The 17,137-nt window shown below is 37.1% G+C and overlaps 1 protein-coding gene across 2 annotated transcripts; it reads left to right on the top strand.

Annotated features, from left to right (window-relative positions):
• Window positions 1-269: 269 nt before the first annotated feature.
• On the top strand, window positions 270-17,052 carry cept1b (choline/ethanolamine phosphotransferase 1b). Of its 2 annotated transcripts, none has more exons than XM_053316537.1 (10): window positions 270-446; window positions 3,870-4,172; window positions 5,452-5,626; window positions 7,912-8,059; window positions 8,144-8,285; window positions 11,540-11,624; window positions 11,939-12,070; window positions 12,766-12,924; window positions 13,185-13,310; window positions 14,055-17,052. In XM_053316537.1, the coding sequence occupies exons 2-10, from the start codon at window positions 3,982-3,984 to the stop codon at window positions 14,175-14,177; spliced, it is 1,281 nt and encodes a 426-aa protein (XP_053172512.1). In that variant the 5' UTR covers window positions 270-446; window positions 3,870-3,981; the 3' UTR covers window positions 14,178-17,052. The 2 variants fall into 2 exon arrangements, with proteins under 2 accessions (XP_053172512.1, XP_053172513.1); XM_053316538.1 differs by lacking the exon at window positions 11,540-11,624 and adding an exon at window positions 9,691-9,775.
• Window positions 17,053-17,137: the final 85 nt, after the last annotated feature.

Here is a 17,137-nt window from a genome sequence, read left to right as displayed (position 1 = left end):
GAGGAGGAAGAGGAAGAAGAGGAGGATGAGGAGGAGGAAGAGGAGGAGGAAGAAGAAGAAGAGGAGGAGGAGGGTGAGGAGGAAGAAAAGGAGGAAGAAGAGAAGGTGGAGGAAGAGGAGGAGGAGGAAGAGAAGTAGGAAGAGGACAAGGTCTGCCTGGAAGATCGAACTCAGGGTATAAAATCTCATTTCACATCGAAGCCTCGCGAGAGTTCCGTCGTGGCTAACATCAACTAGCTCGCAGTGACACCGGTCAGATCCTACAGCTGCAGACACGTCTCTCTCTCTCGCTGTCTCTCTCTCTCTTCTATTTCTGAGCATTAACAAGAAGAAGGGAGGAGAAACTCTACAAGCAGACACCCACAGAGAGGTCCTGTCCTGTCGGCTTGAAGCCCCCTCACTGCCTCCTTTTGGACTCCCCGCTGCTGTCGTCCTTTAATCAGCAGGTCAGTCGGTTTTACCCCCGAGACTTCAGCAGCTGCTAGCCGCCTGAGGTTAGCTTCATCCGGCTAGCTGCAGCCTCCACCACCGGGGGAGGAGAAAGTCTCATTTTAATCCATATCTAAAAACAGTAGTGACATTTCCACCAGTGTGAATATTAAGAATAACTGTTAATACCTCTAATGCATGTGTGTGTGAGAGTTTTTAATACATCGAGGTGTTTTTTTCTAACGTGACTAGCAGCCGAAGCTAATGCTAATCATCTGCAGCAGGAACAGGACTGAAGGGGTTGTGAAGCTTTGGGTTTGGTTGTTTTCGGTCGTCTTGAAGGGTTGTCATTGCTTCATGTGTCGCTGTCAGACACAGGAAATAGTTCAGTAACACAGACACACGATCCCATCACGTGGATCCTTCAACAGAGTCTTTGATTTATTTATTTTTCCGATTATCTGCAGATTAAGTCTTGATTAACTCAGTCTGAGGGTGACATGTCGCAGATGTCAGGTAGTAGTTTGATCACTCAGTGGCTTTTTGAAGTCAAAGCAATCTTAGTGACAATAACACGTGTGGTGGGTCATTTTGTAACTATTTCACTACCCAATTACAATCTAATACAGTCAAATACAACATTAACTCTACTTTAATTTAGCTTATATAAGGGCAGGTCAATATATTGATATATCAATATATGATATCGTGGTATGAGACTAGATATTGTAATATCGTGATGCAGCAGATGTTGTCTTTTCCTTTCGTTTTAAAGGTGGCATTACAGTAAAATTATGTCATTTTCTCAACTTTTCATACTGTTCTTGCTGTTTTAATTAATTTTATAGTTTGCCTTTACCTACTTAGTCATTACATCCACATTACCAATATTGTTTCGATATCGAAGTATTGTTTTGTCATCTTGAAGGCTTGTCAGTGCTTCATGTGTCGCTGACAAACACAGGAAATAGTTCAGTAACACAGACACACGGTCCCAGTCACATGGATCCTTCAACAGAGTCTTTGATTTATTTATTTTTCTGCAGACTAAATCTTGATTAACTCAGTCTGAGGGTGACATATTGCTGATGTCAGGTAGTATTTGGCTTTTTGAAGTTAAACACACCTGATGTGATCAATCTTAGTGACAATAACACGTGTGGTGGGTCATTTTTTAACCACTTTACTTCCCAATTACAATCTAACACAGTCAAATACAACATTAACTCTACTTTAATTAAGCTTCTATAAGGGCTGGGCAATATATCAATATTATATTGATATTGTGATATGAGACTAGATGTCGTAATGTGACAGATGTCTTTTCCTGGTTTTAAAGGCAACATTACAGTAAAACTGTAATTTTCTGAACCTGTCAGACTGTTCTAGCTGTTTTATATTAATTTTATAATTGTCCTTTACCCACTTAGTCATTATATCCACATTACTGAGGAGTATTTATAAAAGATGTCATTATTTAAACATTTTGTGAAAGCACCAAAAGTCATCTATGTCGCCCAGCCCTAGCTTGTACACTTTCAGTTTGACAGTGTCAGGAAGGTGATAATTTCTCTTTGTATATTCATGAGGTCATTGGGTGGTTGCAGTGTTACTGGAGCATGTTATATTGAAAAGTGTTCTTACTATTTTCTCCCCAGAGGCAAAATATTAGTCATAATATAATAAACATTACAACTGCAATTATTAGTCTTTTAATAGATTAATCCTCAACTATTCTGATATTCTGATCATTTTGAGTTGTTTTTTTTTTAAATAGGAATTTCCATACTCTCTGATTCCAGTTTCACAAATGTGACTATTTTATTTTTGTAATCCTTTATGACAGTAAACTGAATATTTTTGGGTTGTGGATAGAGCTGGATATCTGTACATGATACCTTTTTAAGATATCGACCAAAACAAATCAATACCAAGTAGTTTCGAAATGTCTCCCATCAAACGATACCTGCCATTGATCCTTTTTGTACCCAACTCAAGTCAAAGGTTATTTATATAGCACATTTAAAAAAAAACCTCAGTTGACCAAAGTGCTGTACAAGGTGAAGACAGAAGCTAAAATAAAGAACAATTATGAGTAAGATAAACTATATAAAAGCAAAGATGGTTACACAATAAAATTCAGGATGCCAAACTACCCAGAGCTAGAAAATATGACTCTTTGTATGGACTTGCTCACAGCCAATCAACACAAGCCTTCTTTGATGAATGAATATTAATGATTTGAAGACTTTCAAAATGTATTTGTTTAATAATCAAGTCATTTAGATGTGGTGGTAATGAAATGCTTCTATTCTCATGATGGGTATCAAATGAAGTACTCAGTTGATGTCTGCATCACTTTAAAGGTACTTGGATTGGTAATGGTATCATACTTTTTTAAACCATACCCAGCCCTAATTGTGACAAAATAAGACATTAGATGATATCACATTGGGCTCTGGGAGATAATGATTGACATTTATCACCACTTTCTGGCATCTTATGGATCAAAAAACATATTGATTAATCGAGAAGGTAATCGACTGCTTACTTTAATAATGAAAATAATTGTTAGTTGCAGCTATAATAAACATGAAGTAGAATTATCACCTTTCTGACAATGAAACTGAAAATGTATAAACTTTGTGAAAGTAGAATTGAGCTACTGTATTTGACTGCATTAGCACAGGAGTTTCTAATACATTGCTCAGTGAGTGTTTATGTGCTGGTGTCGCCGTCTTTTCTAATCTCAGATTATGATATTTTTGATAATTGATTGATTGTGTTTTAACAGCAGCTGCTCTCTGGCTGCAGCGTCTCCAGTGTGAGGATTTACTGCTTTTCTCTGTTTTTGGGTTTTGGAGCCTTAATCGGAACAAAATGAGACATTTGAAGGTCAACTTAGACTCAGAGAAACTGTGATGTATTCTTTCTGATATTTTATTGACCAAATGATGAATTGAGAAACTAATAGTTGTAATAATCAATGGTGAAAATAACCATAAGTTACAGCGTAGAAACACAGAGGCAGTGTGTTTTGTGAGTCTGTGCTCATTTGTTGAGATATTTGAAGAGGACAGTATTAAGATATTTAGTGCTGCAAACAAATGATTATTTCCGTTATTGATTAATTGATTAGTTGTTTGGTCTATAAAATGGTGAAAAATGTTAATCACTGTTTCCAAAAGCACGTGATGTCGTCCTTAAATGTCTTCTGTCCCGACCAACAGTCCACAACTCAAAGATGTTCAGTTTTACTAGAAACTAGAAAGTACTCATATCTGAGAAGCTGAAACCAGAGAAAAACATTTTTGATTTAAAGAGACTCCAAACGATTTATCAGTTATCAAAATTGTTGGTGATAAATTTATTATTGGTCAACTAATCGATTGAGTGAGTAGTTGTTGCAGCTTTAGTGATATTTGTTTCTTTTATTCTAGGTACTGTCCAGCCTCATCAAGCCCCACTGTGGATCTTTAGCCCGTCAGGCAGGACAGTGGCAGATCCAGATCCAGAACCATCGGGGACCAGACCAGCAGGCAGCAGGGCTCCATGAGCACGACGGGGCAGCAGCAAGGGGGGGGCCTGCGTTCTCGCCGAGGCCTTGGCCGGGACAAGGACCCTGGGCAGGGCATGGGCATGGAGGCAGCCTGCTGGCTGGCCCCCGGAGTCCTGCGCAGGCTGATCGAGCTGCCTTCACCCCCCCTGTCCCGACACCAGCTCAAGAGACTGGAGGAGCACAGGTAACCCTGATCTCTGCTCTGCTGACTGAAACCTGTGAGGCAGTTACTGAACTGCTTGTAGTTCTGTGTTTAGCGGAGATATGTATGCTAATATACAGAGAGAACAGTATGATGTGGATGAGTTTAGTGTGTGTTGAGTGGACAGCGTCACACCTTCAGGCTCACCTGTGTGAATGTTGGTGACGTCATCATCAAGTTTAATCAGAGTGGAAAAGCTCAAATGTAGGAGCTGCAGGGCTGAGCAGTTTTGTTCTGACCCAGATTTTATCATAATTTAAATAGTGATTATTTTCTATAAATTAAACTCCAGGTCTGTTTTTTTGGAAGCGATTTTCACAAACTTGACTTGAGCTCCAACCAGTGAGTCCATCAGAAAATACAACCCTGAAATAACCTGACCACTTTTAATCAGCTATTACATTACTGTATATATCTAACATGCTATGTAATAATCAAATATGTTGACATTTAAAAATTCCATAATATGATAAAAATCAAAAACATACTATTGACTGCTCTGCTCTGTAGCGTATTGAGCTAACGTCAGCTTCACAGGCTGACGGGACAGACGGATTCACAGCTCTGAATGTTGGGAGGCCTCAACGAGACGATGAAGTTAAAATAAAATGATATGACGAAGTTTAAAGTTTAACGGGAGATTCTGATATTTATGTCCCTGTTTGCGGCCTTAACTGACACTTAACGGCTGCTGGGCTACTTCCTGCTACCTGTCTGATACTGATGCGAGGGCATTATGAAATTATTTGTATTTTGAGTAGCAAAAAGAAAAACATCAAACATCAAAACGATACATATCACTGTTTTTCTGTAACAAAGCGTCTTTGGATGAGTTTAAATGTTACAGACACCAGCTCGCTGTAAACGTATCAAGCAGCCAACAGCCAAGATTCATTTTTCCTTCTCAGACTTACACAATTAAACTTTAATTATCTTCCGCTGAATTAATTTGACGACAGTTTTCTTTGTAGCCAATGAAATCAATCGTTGGCGGCTTAAGCTGTCACTTCCTCTCCAGCCTCTTAAGACGCTGTTAATTATGTTAGTTATAATTAAAATTGCGCTTCTTGCGATATGAAAATTGCTCTCACTCTACGAATAATTGTTTTGCCTTTAAATGAAAACCTGTTAACAGTTCTATTAATGTGGGCACAGCCTCAGTCATGATTACAGAGTGATGATATCATCATTGTTTGTACGGTTGGTAAATCTCCACGCTTTAGTGAACAAGTCCTCACCTGCCTGATGTTTGTTCCTGCAGGTACAGCAGTGCTGGACGCTCCCTGCTGGAGCCTCTGATGCAGCGTTACTGGGAATGGTTAGTGGGGCGAGTCCCCTCCTGGATCGCCCCCAATCTAATCACCATCATAGGCCTGGCTACCAACGTCTTCACCACCCTTGTGCTCGTCTACTATTGCCCAACTGCCACTGAACAGGTTCGTCATCATGCTGAGACAACGTTACACTGTTAATAATAATTATACTGTTTAACTTTTAACGTTTAACAGGCTAAAATTCATTCATGTTCCAAACAAGTCTCAGGAGTGTGTGTTCATGTCTGTTTCTGCTCTGGAGTCACTCAGTATCAAATATCAGAGGCTTGTGGTTCATTTCTAAGTTATGATACTTAGGTAGCTTTTTATTAAGTTGTAAGAATAAAAGCCACATTTATGAAAGTTGTTTTATGAAGTTATATTTCTCTTAAATCCAGGATATAGTCCCTGAATTCCTTCTGCAGTTGAGGCTTTCAGTGATTCAGTTTTAACCCTTTACATACTGTTCTGACTCATAATTAGTCTCTACACCCATTCACATTCATAAATTCCCCAACAGGTATTAATATATGTTTAAATAATCCTTATGTATGATTAATAATATGAAAAAAAGACATTCACAGTCACTATTTTATGATCCAGGAGAACATTTTATAGAATATGATGAATACAACAACATGTTTGACTCCTGATTTTTTAACTTTATTTAATCAACACAGGTCAAATTTGTACGTATACATTCAAATTTTAAAAAATGATGCACTTTATTTCTATTTTTATATACTGTTGATCACATTAGGAAACTAAAAACTAAAAGAAATGTGTGTTGTGTGTTTTTAATGCTCTCAAATGTAAAAATGGGTCAAATTTGACCTTGAATAGAATGTAAGGGTTAAAGGATTATCTACAATATTAAGTTTACCCAAATCACACTGCTGGTATATATATCCATGCAGAGAGTTTTGGTTTCATCATTTAACAGTTGTGCCGCCAACTGAAGACAAAAGGGGGGTGAATGAACTTTCAACTGTTGTGCTTGAAGTGTTGAAAAGCTAGAAACAACATCCTGGTTACGCTGGATCGTCCACATACCTTCCCGGCAACAGTTTTCTTAGAAACGACCTGAAAAATGATCCTCATGAAGACTGTTGACAGAGACAGAGACGCCATATGTGGACCTCTTCTTTGTAAATGATGAACGTTTAGGAGCAGCACAGAAAAATGTGACTGAGCTGCTGGCAGTGGTACATGAGCTATGAGTTCTAGTTGTGCAAACTTTACATATAGACTCAATTAATATATTTAAACTGTTTGAAGAGCTGAATTAAAGTCATTAACGTACAATAAATATTTGGTCTCCAACTAAATAATAATCTCATCACCAATGAATCTGCAGATTACTTTAGCAATTCATCAATTTAATGGTTTAAAATCTATAAAATGTAGCGAATTGTGACAAATGCCGAACACGATATCCTAAAAGTGCTCATTTTGTTCAACCAGCTGTTTAAAACCCAGACATGCTAAAAAAGACAGATGAAGAAATGCAGCAAATATTCACAATTAGGAAGCAAACATATTTCAATTTAATAGATCAGAAAAATTATTTATATAGCCCCTTTCATACAGACTAGTTTAGTTCAAAGTGCTTTACAGTTAGCTGATTGACAAGATGATAATAAGACGGAACAAGTGACAAAATAAAAAAATAATTCATAAATAAACAAAATTTAATTTTTTTTTAAAGGAATAAAAACAAAGAACAATTTAAAGACAAAACTGATGACCAGTGCACACAAGGGAAAATAAAAATTCCTAAACATTTAATTAAATAAAATAAGTAAAAATAGATAGAAATAAGAGAAAAGGTTTTATTAAAAGTTAGAGTAAAAAAAACTGGGTTAAAATAGATTAAAAAGACAAAAGAAAAGTAGAATAGAAGATGAAGTTTAATAAAAGCTGGACTAAAAGCTAGGTTAAGAGAGATTAAAAGACAAGAGAAATAGACAAAATTAATAAGAAAATAAAACTATAGAATGATAATAATAATAAGAGCCTTGATACAGGCCATATGTAAAATAAGTTTTTATTTATAACCTATAATCATATTCCTTAAACCTTTTTTTTATCATCATCTCACCAGTAAATAAATAAAACATCATCAGTGAATGAATGAAATAAGCAGGATCAGAGTCTGATCTCTGCCAACAGGTTCTGGACATGTTTGCTGACGGCAGCGGTTGTGAGTCTTTTATGAACTCCACTCAGATTTGTCTCAGGGTGTTTCTCTCTTCATGTGGGTTGTGATTGTTGTTATTACTTGTCTTGACTTGACGAGGTCTAAAGCCGCTCTGATCCTGGAGCTGATTGATCCCTCTCTCTACTGCTCTATGTTTGTGAGCTTCTTCTTCTCTATATTAATATGTGTGTGTGTGTTGTTGTTTCAGGCTCCTCTCTGGGCGTACCTGCTGTGTGCGGTGGGTCTGTTCGTCTACCAGTCATTGGACGCCATCGACGGGAAGCAGGCCAGAAGAACCAATAGCAGCTCTCCTCTGGGCGAGCTGTTCGACCACGGCTGTGACTCCCTCTCCACCGGTTAGCTTTGCCTCCTTTTTACTTTCACTCAGCTCATCTGAAGCTTTTTTTTTTTTTTTTTTACCCTACCTTTTGTCTGTGCAGTGTTTGTCGTGTTGGGAACCAGTATAGCCGTGCAGATGGGCACGAACCCGGACTGGATGTTCTTCTGCTGCTTCGCTGGGATGTTCATGTTCTACTGTGCCCACTGGCAGACATATGTATCCGGTACTCTGCGCTTTGGCATGTAAGTGTTATACCGCTGCTTGTTTTGTCGTTTATTTGATCGTTTGTATCCATGTCTCTATAAACTTCAGTCATCTTAGTTACTTTATGCTCTGTAGCAGGTGTATTGGGAGTTATATTTGAACATTAGCACCGAAACCACACCAAGTTTCACTACTGCTTCCAAAACAATACTTTTTTTTAAGGTCTCACTCTGCTGAGTATAAACTTGTTTTTTTCTTCAAAGCCACTTTCACGTTAGACACGTTATATCCTGGCATTTAGCTTCGTCTCAGCCAAAATCACCAGTAAAGTAGTTGATGAATATCTCATCACATAATATTTTGTCATGGATGTATTATAAGAGCTGGATAGGGCGCCGCCTCTCAGCTATCAGCCATCAGCCGATCCTCCCCCCAGTGGTCACTTGTGGTATTGCAGCGAAAAATCCCCAAGCGGCCCATAAAGCATTTTCCCCATACACCACCACTGTAACTATTGGCAGGACACATCGGACAGCAAACAAGGTCAATTATGACACTTTCCATTATGAATGTTTGATCCATGGAGGTTTTCTATTTATGAAACCTTCCTCAAGCCAAGAAAAGCACTTAGAAAAATCTATGAGGTCATCACGATGTAAAGTCTGTGGGCCGAGCGGGAACTCGTAGGCGTGGCCAGCGGGGGAAACTTTACCGTACATATTCAGTGAGTCGCATTACAGAGAAGAAAACCCTCACGCTAGAAACTTGTTTTGGCGTATGTGCCTGAATGGGTCGCCATTTTTGGTCCAATATCCAGCTCTTATAATACATCCATGTATTTTATAAAGACGTAAGAACTCAGAGTTGTACCGTCATTATTTTACTCCTGTGTTCCTCACAGACCTTTTACATTTATTTATATCTATTTCCTGATTAATGTACAGCCATTTCCTGTTTCCTCTTCCTGTGCTCAGTTTGTCACATGGAAGAAATGCACACATGCAGCTTAGGGAGAAATTAGGTGAGTTGGTTCAGTGCAGCGGATTTCACCCCCCACTAATCCAAACATGGCAGGATCATTGTCACACAGAAATGAGATTGCATTGAGGCCTGAATAAAGATGGTATTTTGTAATAATCATACAGGCCTACTGTAGATTAGAGGGTCATGAATAAATAAATAAATACACCTTCAGACAGTCGCATCATATCTCTGAAACAGCCATGACAACAATAGTCACTTAAACTGAGCCAGCTTCTCTAGAAAATCTCATTATGTCTAAGTGAAGCAGGATTAAGTCTAAGACATATTTTAAGGTAGTATTTTGGTGCCTGAAAAGTTGATTTAACAACAATTATTCTGCTTTCATCAAGTCAAAACACATTTTTTAAAACTGTTTTTTATACAGTTCACAGCTCTGAGTGAGTTATTATCTGTGTGTAGATTTGATATAACAGAGGTGCAGCTCTGTCTCGCAGGATTGCAGACGCTCACAGCCTCTGTGGGTCCCTGCCTGTGGAACGTGATGGTAAACCCTCCTGGTTGCTGCCTGCATGGCTCCTCTACTGTCTCCTTCCACAATGACCTCTGACCTTTTTACATGGAGTCACATTGGCTCACCCCCCCTCTGTTTGTTCTGCTTAAAGCTGCAGTCAGTAAAAAAAAACGGCTCCTCAGTGACTTTTCTTTTTATTTCAATCTGGCAAATACAGACGTCAAACTGTATTTGCACGGGTGACCTTAGAGGCTAATGCTGTTACTCAAGTCTTTGCTTTTAATTCCTGAAAGGCTCCACCGAGACGAAGCGTGATGAGAGACCTGCTGCATGTTGTGAAATAGTAGATAGGTGAATAAGACACTGCAGAGATCTGACACACTGTTACATCACCGAGCAGTAGGTGCAGTACAGTAGGAGCCAGGATGATTTTGGCAGACAGTTTTCACTATTTTCTGATGTTTTTATTGATCCATTAAAAAAATGATCAATAGATTAGTCAATAATGAAAAGTTGGGAGTTGCAGACCTGATGAATTACACACATCCAGGGAAGCTGTGCCTGTTCAAGTAGCTTAAAGGCTCCCTGTGGAGGCTGTGACCTCTAGCAGCACTGTTTTTTTAATGAGTGTGCGTCATCGATGTACAGGTGGATGTAATGCAGCAAAAAGGCAGGAACTCAGCAGCAGAAGTAGAGAAAAAGAAAATGCAAGATGGATGTAAACAATCAAGGATATAAAATACTTGAAGCATTGTCTTTTTAGATATTTTAATGGAATATATTTATAATAATAATAATCAAAGTTTATTTATAGAGCACCTTTCATACAAGGACTGTAGCTCAAAGTGCTTTGCAGAGAAAAATAAAAACCAAAATTCAATAAAACAGCAAATAAACAAATACAATTAGACCTTTTTATAAAAAGTTAAAATGACACTAATTAAAAATGAAATGAATATGTTTTCAGCTGTCATTTAAATGTTCAGAGCTCACATCTCTTCTAGCTTTAGATAGAGTGGTCTATAATTTTCCGATCCCCAAAAAACATTTAGAGCTTTAAAAATAAATAAATCTACTTTAAAAGATACCGGGAGCCAATGAAGTGCAGCTAAAACGAGAGTCATATGCTCATGCTCTCTAGCTTTGGTTAAAAATCTGGCAGCCAGTGAACTGAAGCTGGAGACATGCTGGACACTACATTTAAACATAATCATTGTTTATTTACAAGAAGGGCGTCACAGGGCTCCTTTTTTAAGGGAATAAATCAACATCTTGGGAAATACTCTCTTACTGAGAGTGACACGTCCAGAATCTTGTCTCCGTGGTACAGCTGGAGTCAGGAAGTGGTTCGTCACCTAGTTTAGCATTAATGCTGGAAGCAGGGAGGAACAGCTAGCCTAGCTCTGTCCAAAGTTCAAAAATAGACCTACAAACACCTCTAAAGCTCATTTAAAGTTTGATTAATCTGTACAAAAATGTAAAAAAAAGAGGGTCAACTTAACGATGCATACTGGAACTACTTTTTTGTAACCAGCAGTTGTTGAGTTTTAATCATCAAACACTTGAGCTGGTTGTTTTTGGTCCAAAGAGCCGGTGTAAAATTACTGAATGCGTCTTTTTAATGCAGCTTCTTGCCCGTGCAGCACAGAGGGGTGGAGGGAAAAAAAATCAACCCCTCGTCTCCCATGTCCAGTATGGTTTTGTTTTTTTTGTGGGGGGACGACCGTAGGAAGGCTGTGTGTTGGTAGACATTACTAATCCTCACTGTAAACTCTCTGCTTCTCTCCTCCCACTCAGCATTGATGTGACTGAGGTGCAAATCTTCATAATAATCATGTATTTGCTGGCCGCCGTGGGAGGATCTGCTTTTTGGCAGTCACTGGTAATTTTTTGATCGGTTCTAATTCCTACAGATTGAGATTAATGAGACTGATGCCATAATTACGTAATCATGTTGATACCGGTACGGTTAATACAATTATGATGCTGCTTTTAATGCTTTTGTTTTGACTGTTTTTTATTATAGCAGAAATATAAAGGATGCTTTTTATAATTCTCATTAACGTTGCTCTTGATGCTACTCACGAATGACTAAAGTAGTTGGAAAGTTGTAGTATGATCCCAGACGTCTTTTCATGTTCATATCTGTTGTTTTATTATCATTTTAATTTGAGTGATTTATTATCCCATTCCCAGATTCCGGTCCTAAATATCCAGATGAAAATGGTCCCTGCCATCTGCACTTTTTTAGGAGCCATCTTCTCCTGCACCAATTACTTCAGAGTTATTTTTACAGGAGGTGTGGGCAAAAACGGATCCACAATAGCAGTAAGTCTGGAAACTTGAAGCGTTACTCTTGATTTTTGTTAGTGCTGCAGTTCTATCGCATCAGAATAACCCTTTCATGCATGAATTACGATAAACCTCAGTCAGGATTTTTTCCTCAGTGTTTTAACTTCTCTTTAGGAATGAAAAAAATATTTGAACTTCTTTTTTATTATTATCATAACATAAATCAGCTGATTTACAACCAAACAAGTTACTGCAGATGATTTGGTAGTGCACAGGATGCTGCATTTGTCTCCACTCTAGTGGCTGAAGTTAAACTATGCCATCAAAATCCAGCTTTTGAATAACTGTCCACTGTAGTGACCACTGTGCATGAAAGGGATAAATAGTTTCTTGGTTTATTTGCACATATGTTAAATGAAAGTCAGAGAAAAATAGTAAAATCATAATAAAACATGTGTAGGTGAGAAACCTGCTCATCTATACAGTAAGAGATGATACACAATAACAATGCAAAGTGAAATAACAAAAGTAAACATGAATATGACTTACTTAAATAATGTCACCTACAAACAATGCAAAATAAGATAAAGAGAAAAAAAAATTATAAGTTAAATACAAAACATAGTAAGACTGTCGTTGCATCAGATTTCTGTTAGAGCAGCTTTGTGCTTTTTTTTTTTTTTTTTTTTAACTGACATTAACTGTGTGTCTTTTGTTGTTTCTGTCCTCAGGGAACCAGCGTCCTCTCTCCAGTCTTACATATTGGTTCCGTCATAATTTTGGCAATGATGATATACAAAAAGTCTGCTGTCCAGCTCTTTGAGAAACACCCGTGTCTTTATATCCTGGCGTTTGGCTTCGTCTCGGCCAAAATCACCAATAAATTAGTTGTAAGTGGAATGTGTGTGGTTTTTGTTTCATAAGAGAGAGAGCTCAAACATAATGCTGTGGGTTGTAGAAGGAGAAAGGTTGCATATTTTCCACATGTTTTAAGCTTCATCTAAAAAAAAAAAAAAAATCTAATCTCCGATGAGCCAACTTTAAGACTTTGTAAACTCTGCGTTCTCGTTTAGGTTTACCAGAGGCTTTAACGATAAGAAATGTAAACTGTGTAATTCTAAGTGTGTGGTTTGTGGTTGTCTGTCCGCAGGTAGCACATATGACAAAAAGTGAGATGCATCTCCACGATTTAGCCTTCCTGGGACCAGGTCTACTGTTCCTGAATCAGTATTTCAATAGTTTTATTGATGAGTACCTGGTACTGTGGATTGCATTGGTAAGTACACGCATGACGAGTGCTCATTCACTCAAATGTATTTTTATTCTTCTTTTTTTTTAAGTGTTGATATTTATTGACTATGATTTAAGAACAAAGGATGATTCAATTTGTCACTGATTGTTTCTTATGTGTGTGGTATGGAAGAACATTTCTGCCATGACAAAAAAAATTGCTTGAAATTGACACATTTAAAAAGTAGCAGACATAATTATGAGATAACTATCTTAAATTATGATCTTTTTAAAAAATATTTTAACTTTTTATAAAGGTAATGAGTTTGAATTTTTATGTGACTATGAGAAACAAGTGCGACATGTTAATATAAAATAATGTAGCTGAGAAATTTAAGTCTAAATCATAAAATATGTAGTAAGATTATGAGACATAATACTGATACATTCATGACATTAAGTCAAAAATATAATTTATGAGTCTGGTTATTACACTGAAATACATAGTCAAAAGTTAAGTGTGTTTTTATAAACTTTTAGATTAAATAATGATGGGTAAATATAATAAAAAATTGTAATATTGGGAGTAAATTGTGATTTATATTAAGTGAAAATCATGAGATAGACAGTCCTTCAAAAGTGGGGATTTTAACAACTTGAAACTGCTAAGATTTTTTATTTTTTTTGTTTTAGATGTGTATGTATATATTTGTTTTCTTGGCAGTAATGATCTTCCGTACAGCGGTGTCCCTGCTTGAAAAGAGTGACAGTGTTTCTTTCTCTCACGCAGGTCATTTCCTTCTTTGACTTGGTGCGTTACTGTGTCAGTGTTTGCAACCAGATTGCCTGCCATCTTCACATTTTTGTTTTCAAAATCAAGCCTTGTTCAGTGCTCAGTTCAGCTCCTCACTGAGGACACGCCGGCCATTACTGACTCTGTCCCTTCCTGTTAGTCGCACTCATCTTTTTCTTCACTCTTTTGTTTTTCCACGTAGAGATGCAGGGGATGACGTGGTGTAAAGTATGTGCTTCTGCCAACTGAATGTGAGGACAAATAATATATATTAAGATACTGGAGTATTACTGTCATTGTTTCTTTTTCACCAGTGCAGAATTGAATTTGTACCAGTTTCATCCTCTGCCCCCCCTCCCTCCCCCCTCCTCCCTTCCCGCCCCACCCCAAATAATAAGAAACCTCCTTCCGACAAACTCGGAGCAAACATTTCAGGAGAGTACAGGTGCTACTCGGTATGTTCAAGGAGAGAAACTTAAAAAAAACTTCAGTGTGTTTTAACAGTTCATGTGCAAAGAAAACAATGTATAGGAAATGAATCACACTCTTTTTTTCGCTTTTTTCTTGATTATAATTTTTTGTAATATTTGCATAACTTTACCTTTTTGCTATTGTAAATACCAAACTGTTACGGTGTCCGTGCTTCTCTTTTAAGTTAAAAAACAACAACAACAACAACAAAAAAAGATGATCCCGCTTTGACACATTTATAAAACTTCTTTCCTTTTTATGTTTAATGATTTTAACTTCTATCTCCTGCACGTTACACAAAACTGCAACTATTTCACATCAGCACAACGCGGTTTTGGAGGAAACTTAAAGCTGACTCTGGTACACTTTTTTTTGTTTTTTTGCATATCAGAATGTACTTATTGAACAAAACCTGCAAAATATTCACTGCCAGTGTTTTACATGTAGCTTTTTTTCCAACTATAACCACTTGGGTGTAAAGGTATATGAGGGTTTTTTTGGGGAGCTATTCAAGTCATGAGAGGGTTTTTGTGGTTTTTTTTTTATGTCATATGTTACGTTATATGCTATATTCATTATGGAGTTAATAGTTTGGTTCACGGTGTTAAGCTTTCTCTACACTCCACTCTCTTTTTTTATTGTAAATAGAAAAGGACACACACACACACACACACACCTTGCACGTCAGGTCGTCACTCTGCTTTCTATCGCTTCTTGTCCCTTTTCTCCATCTGCTACTAACCTGTGATTTTGATTTGGTTATGTGGATCAAGGGAAAACCAACAACACATTAATCAGATTTAAGCTAACGTAAATGACATCGATACAATTTGAGCACATTCTGAACGCTTTTAATTAGCAGGTTTAAAAAAACAACCTGTGATCAGCAACATTATCTAGTTACTGTATCCATATACAGATCACATGTTAATAACAGGTGGAGATGAGGACAAATGTGCTGGTGTTATTTAATGTTTTTATTGTCAACAAATCACGAAAGGACTAAAACCAACATTGTTAGTGTGTTTCAGTAGTTTGTGATTTCCATACCCGTCTGTCCCACTCAGCCCTGATCCTATTGGTTTCTACTGAAGACAGATATCATTAAAAATGTCTCAGTAATAGATTCTTTAAATTAAAAAAAAAAAAAAAACCTCAGTAATATATTGTTTTCTTTTAAAAAAAGACTCATTAATTCCCTACAACAGCCGGGCACTTTATTTTTTAACAAACATTACTCAAATGAGGAAATTGTGCAATTGTTGGGATCTACTTTCAGCGGCGGATTAATCCACATTTAGTATTTAGTGAGTGTTTTTGGCAGCATGAGTGTTTATAGGATGTAGATGAACAAAGTAGCTTCACTGCACAGAAGAATAAGATACTGTATATTGGGGTTTTGGATACACAGAATGTAGTTTTCTTGTTAGTATGATCAGTTTATTGTTGGTTTTTTCATCTTTTCATTGAATTTGTTGACAAAAAAAACATCAAATATCACCAGACCGACGCTGTAAAGTCAACGACGACCTGCTGCCACGTCTGTTATTTATGTGAACATCACACTCCTTCCTGCGTTGCCGGTGGCTGCTGCTATTTCTTCACTTCAATCACTGTTTAAAAAAAAAAAGTCATTCACATTATTAAAATGGTTGGCGTTATGTTTCCCCCAAAACATAAAACCTGCTGACTTAGAACAGTTGCACGTGCACTGAATGTGTAGGAAATGAGGTCACATGATGAAATCACACTTTTTGTTTTTTCGAGGTGGTTACTGATGAGAATCAGATCAAACTTTGTCCCTGACAGTTAATAATAATAATAATAATAAAAAAAAGTTTGTTTATTTGAAGTGGCTGCTGCTCGCTCTGCCTCCACATCTACCAACATCATCCAATACTGTTACAGCCTCTCATGCTGAGTGGGTGTTTACTGTTGCTGCTTCTGAAGAAAACCTGTAGTGATGGCCTGTATTAATGTGGAGAACATGTCTGTCTTTAACAGATTAGTTTCTTGCTTTTTGCATATTGTGCCTGTTTTATTTATATTTCATTGAGCAGATACTGTATCATCCTCTGCAGTTTGTTTAAAAGAAAAAAAAAATGTCCAAGATGATCTATAATGCCAAGTGTTGACTGTTGTGGGAGTCCTTCATGTACAATAACCTCTGAACAGTGTTTGTTTGACTTCACGGTGGTGTAGTCGTAAAGCCACAGGTACCTGAACGCTGTTGGTCATTGATTTGTAGAAGAAAAGCCTTCCACACATACACACAAGTGTTAAAGGGTCACTTCACCCAAATCACAAAAACATCGGCCCTCTAATGCCTTGTGATATCTTAAGATGGGATATTAGAGAGTCATTTTAATTTTTAAAAAAATTGAAAAAAAAAAGTTGTAAATAATGAAAATAAAGTCTTAATTTTGAGTAAAAAGTTATAACAACAATAAAAGTTGAAAAAAAACAAAAGTCATGAGTACAGTCGTAATTTTTAAAGAGAAAAGTTGTGATGTTTTGAAAATGATGTAATATATTATCATTATTATTGAGCCATACAAAAAAAAATCATGCTATTAGAAAAAGTCATAATATAACAGTAAACCCTAATT

This window comes from Scomber japonicus, chromosome 3, assembly GCF_027409825.1.
Source record: "Scomber japonicus isolate fScoJap1 chromosome 3, fScoJap1.pri, whole genome shotgun sequence".
NCBI lineage: Eukaryota > Metazoa > Chordata > Actinopteri > Scombriformes > Scombridae > Scomber > Scomber japonicus.
This window is presented reverse-complemented; position numbering and strand designations above follow the sequence as displayed.

What these genes read in the sequence shown, in the direction of transcription:
- cept1b (XM_053316537.1), top strand. Translation starts at nt 3,982, where the DNA reads ATGAGCACGACGGGGCAGCAGCAAGGGGGGGGCCTGCGTTCTCGCCGA. An exon ending in AAAACGGATCCACAATAGCA is followed by an intron (nt 12,071 to 12,765) that starts GTAAGTCTGGAA and finishes TTCTGTCCTCAG; the next exon opens with GGAACCAGCGTCCTCTCTCC. An exon ending in TGGTACTGTGGATTGCATTG is followed by an intron (nt 13,311 to 14,054) that starts GTAAGTACACGC and finishes TCTCTCACGCAG; the next exon opens with GTCATTTCCTTCTTTGACTT.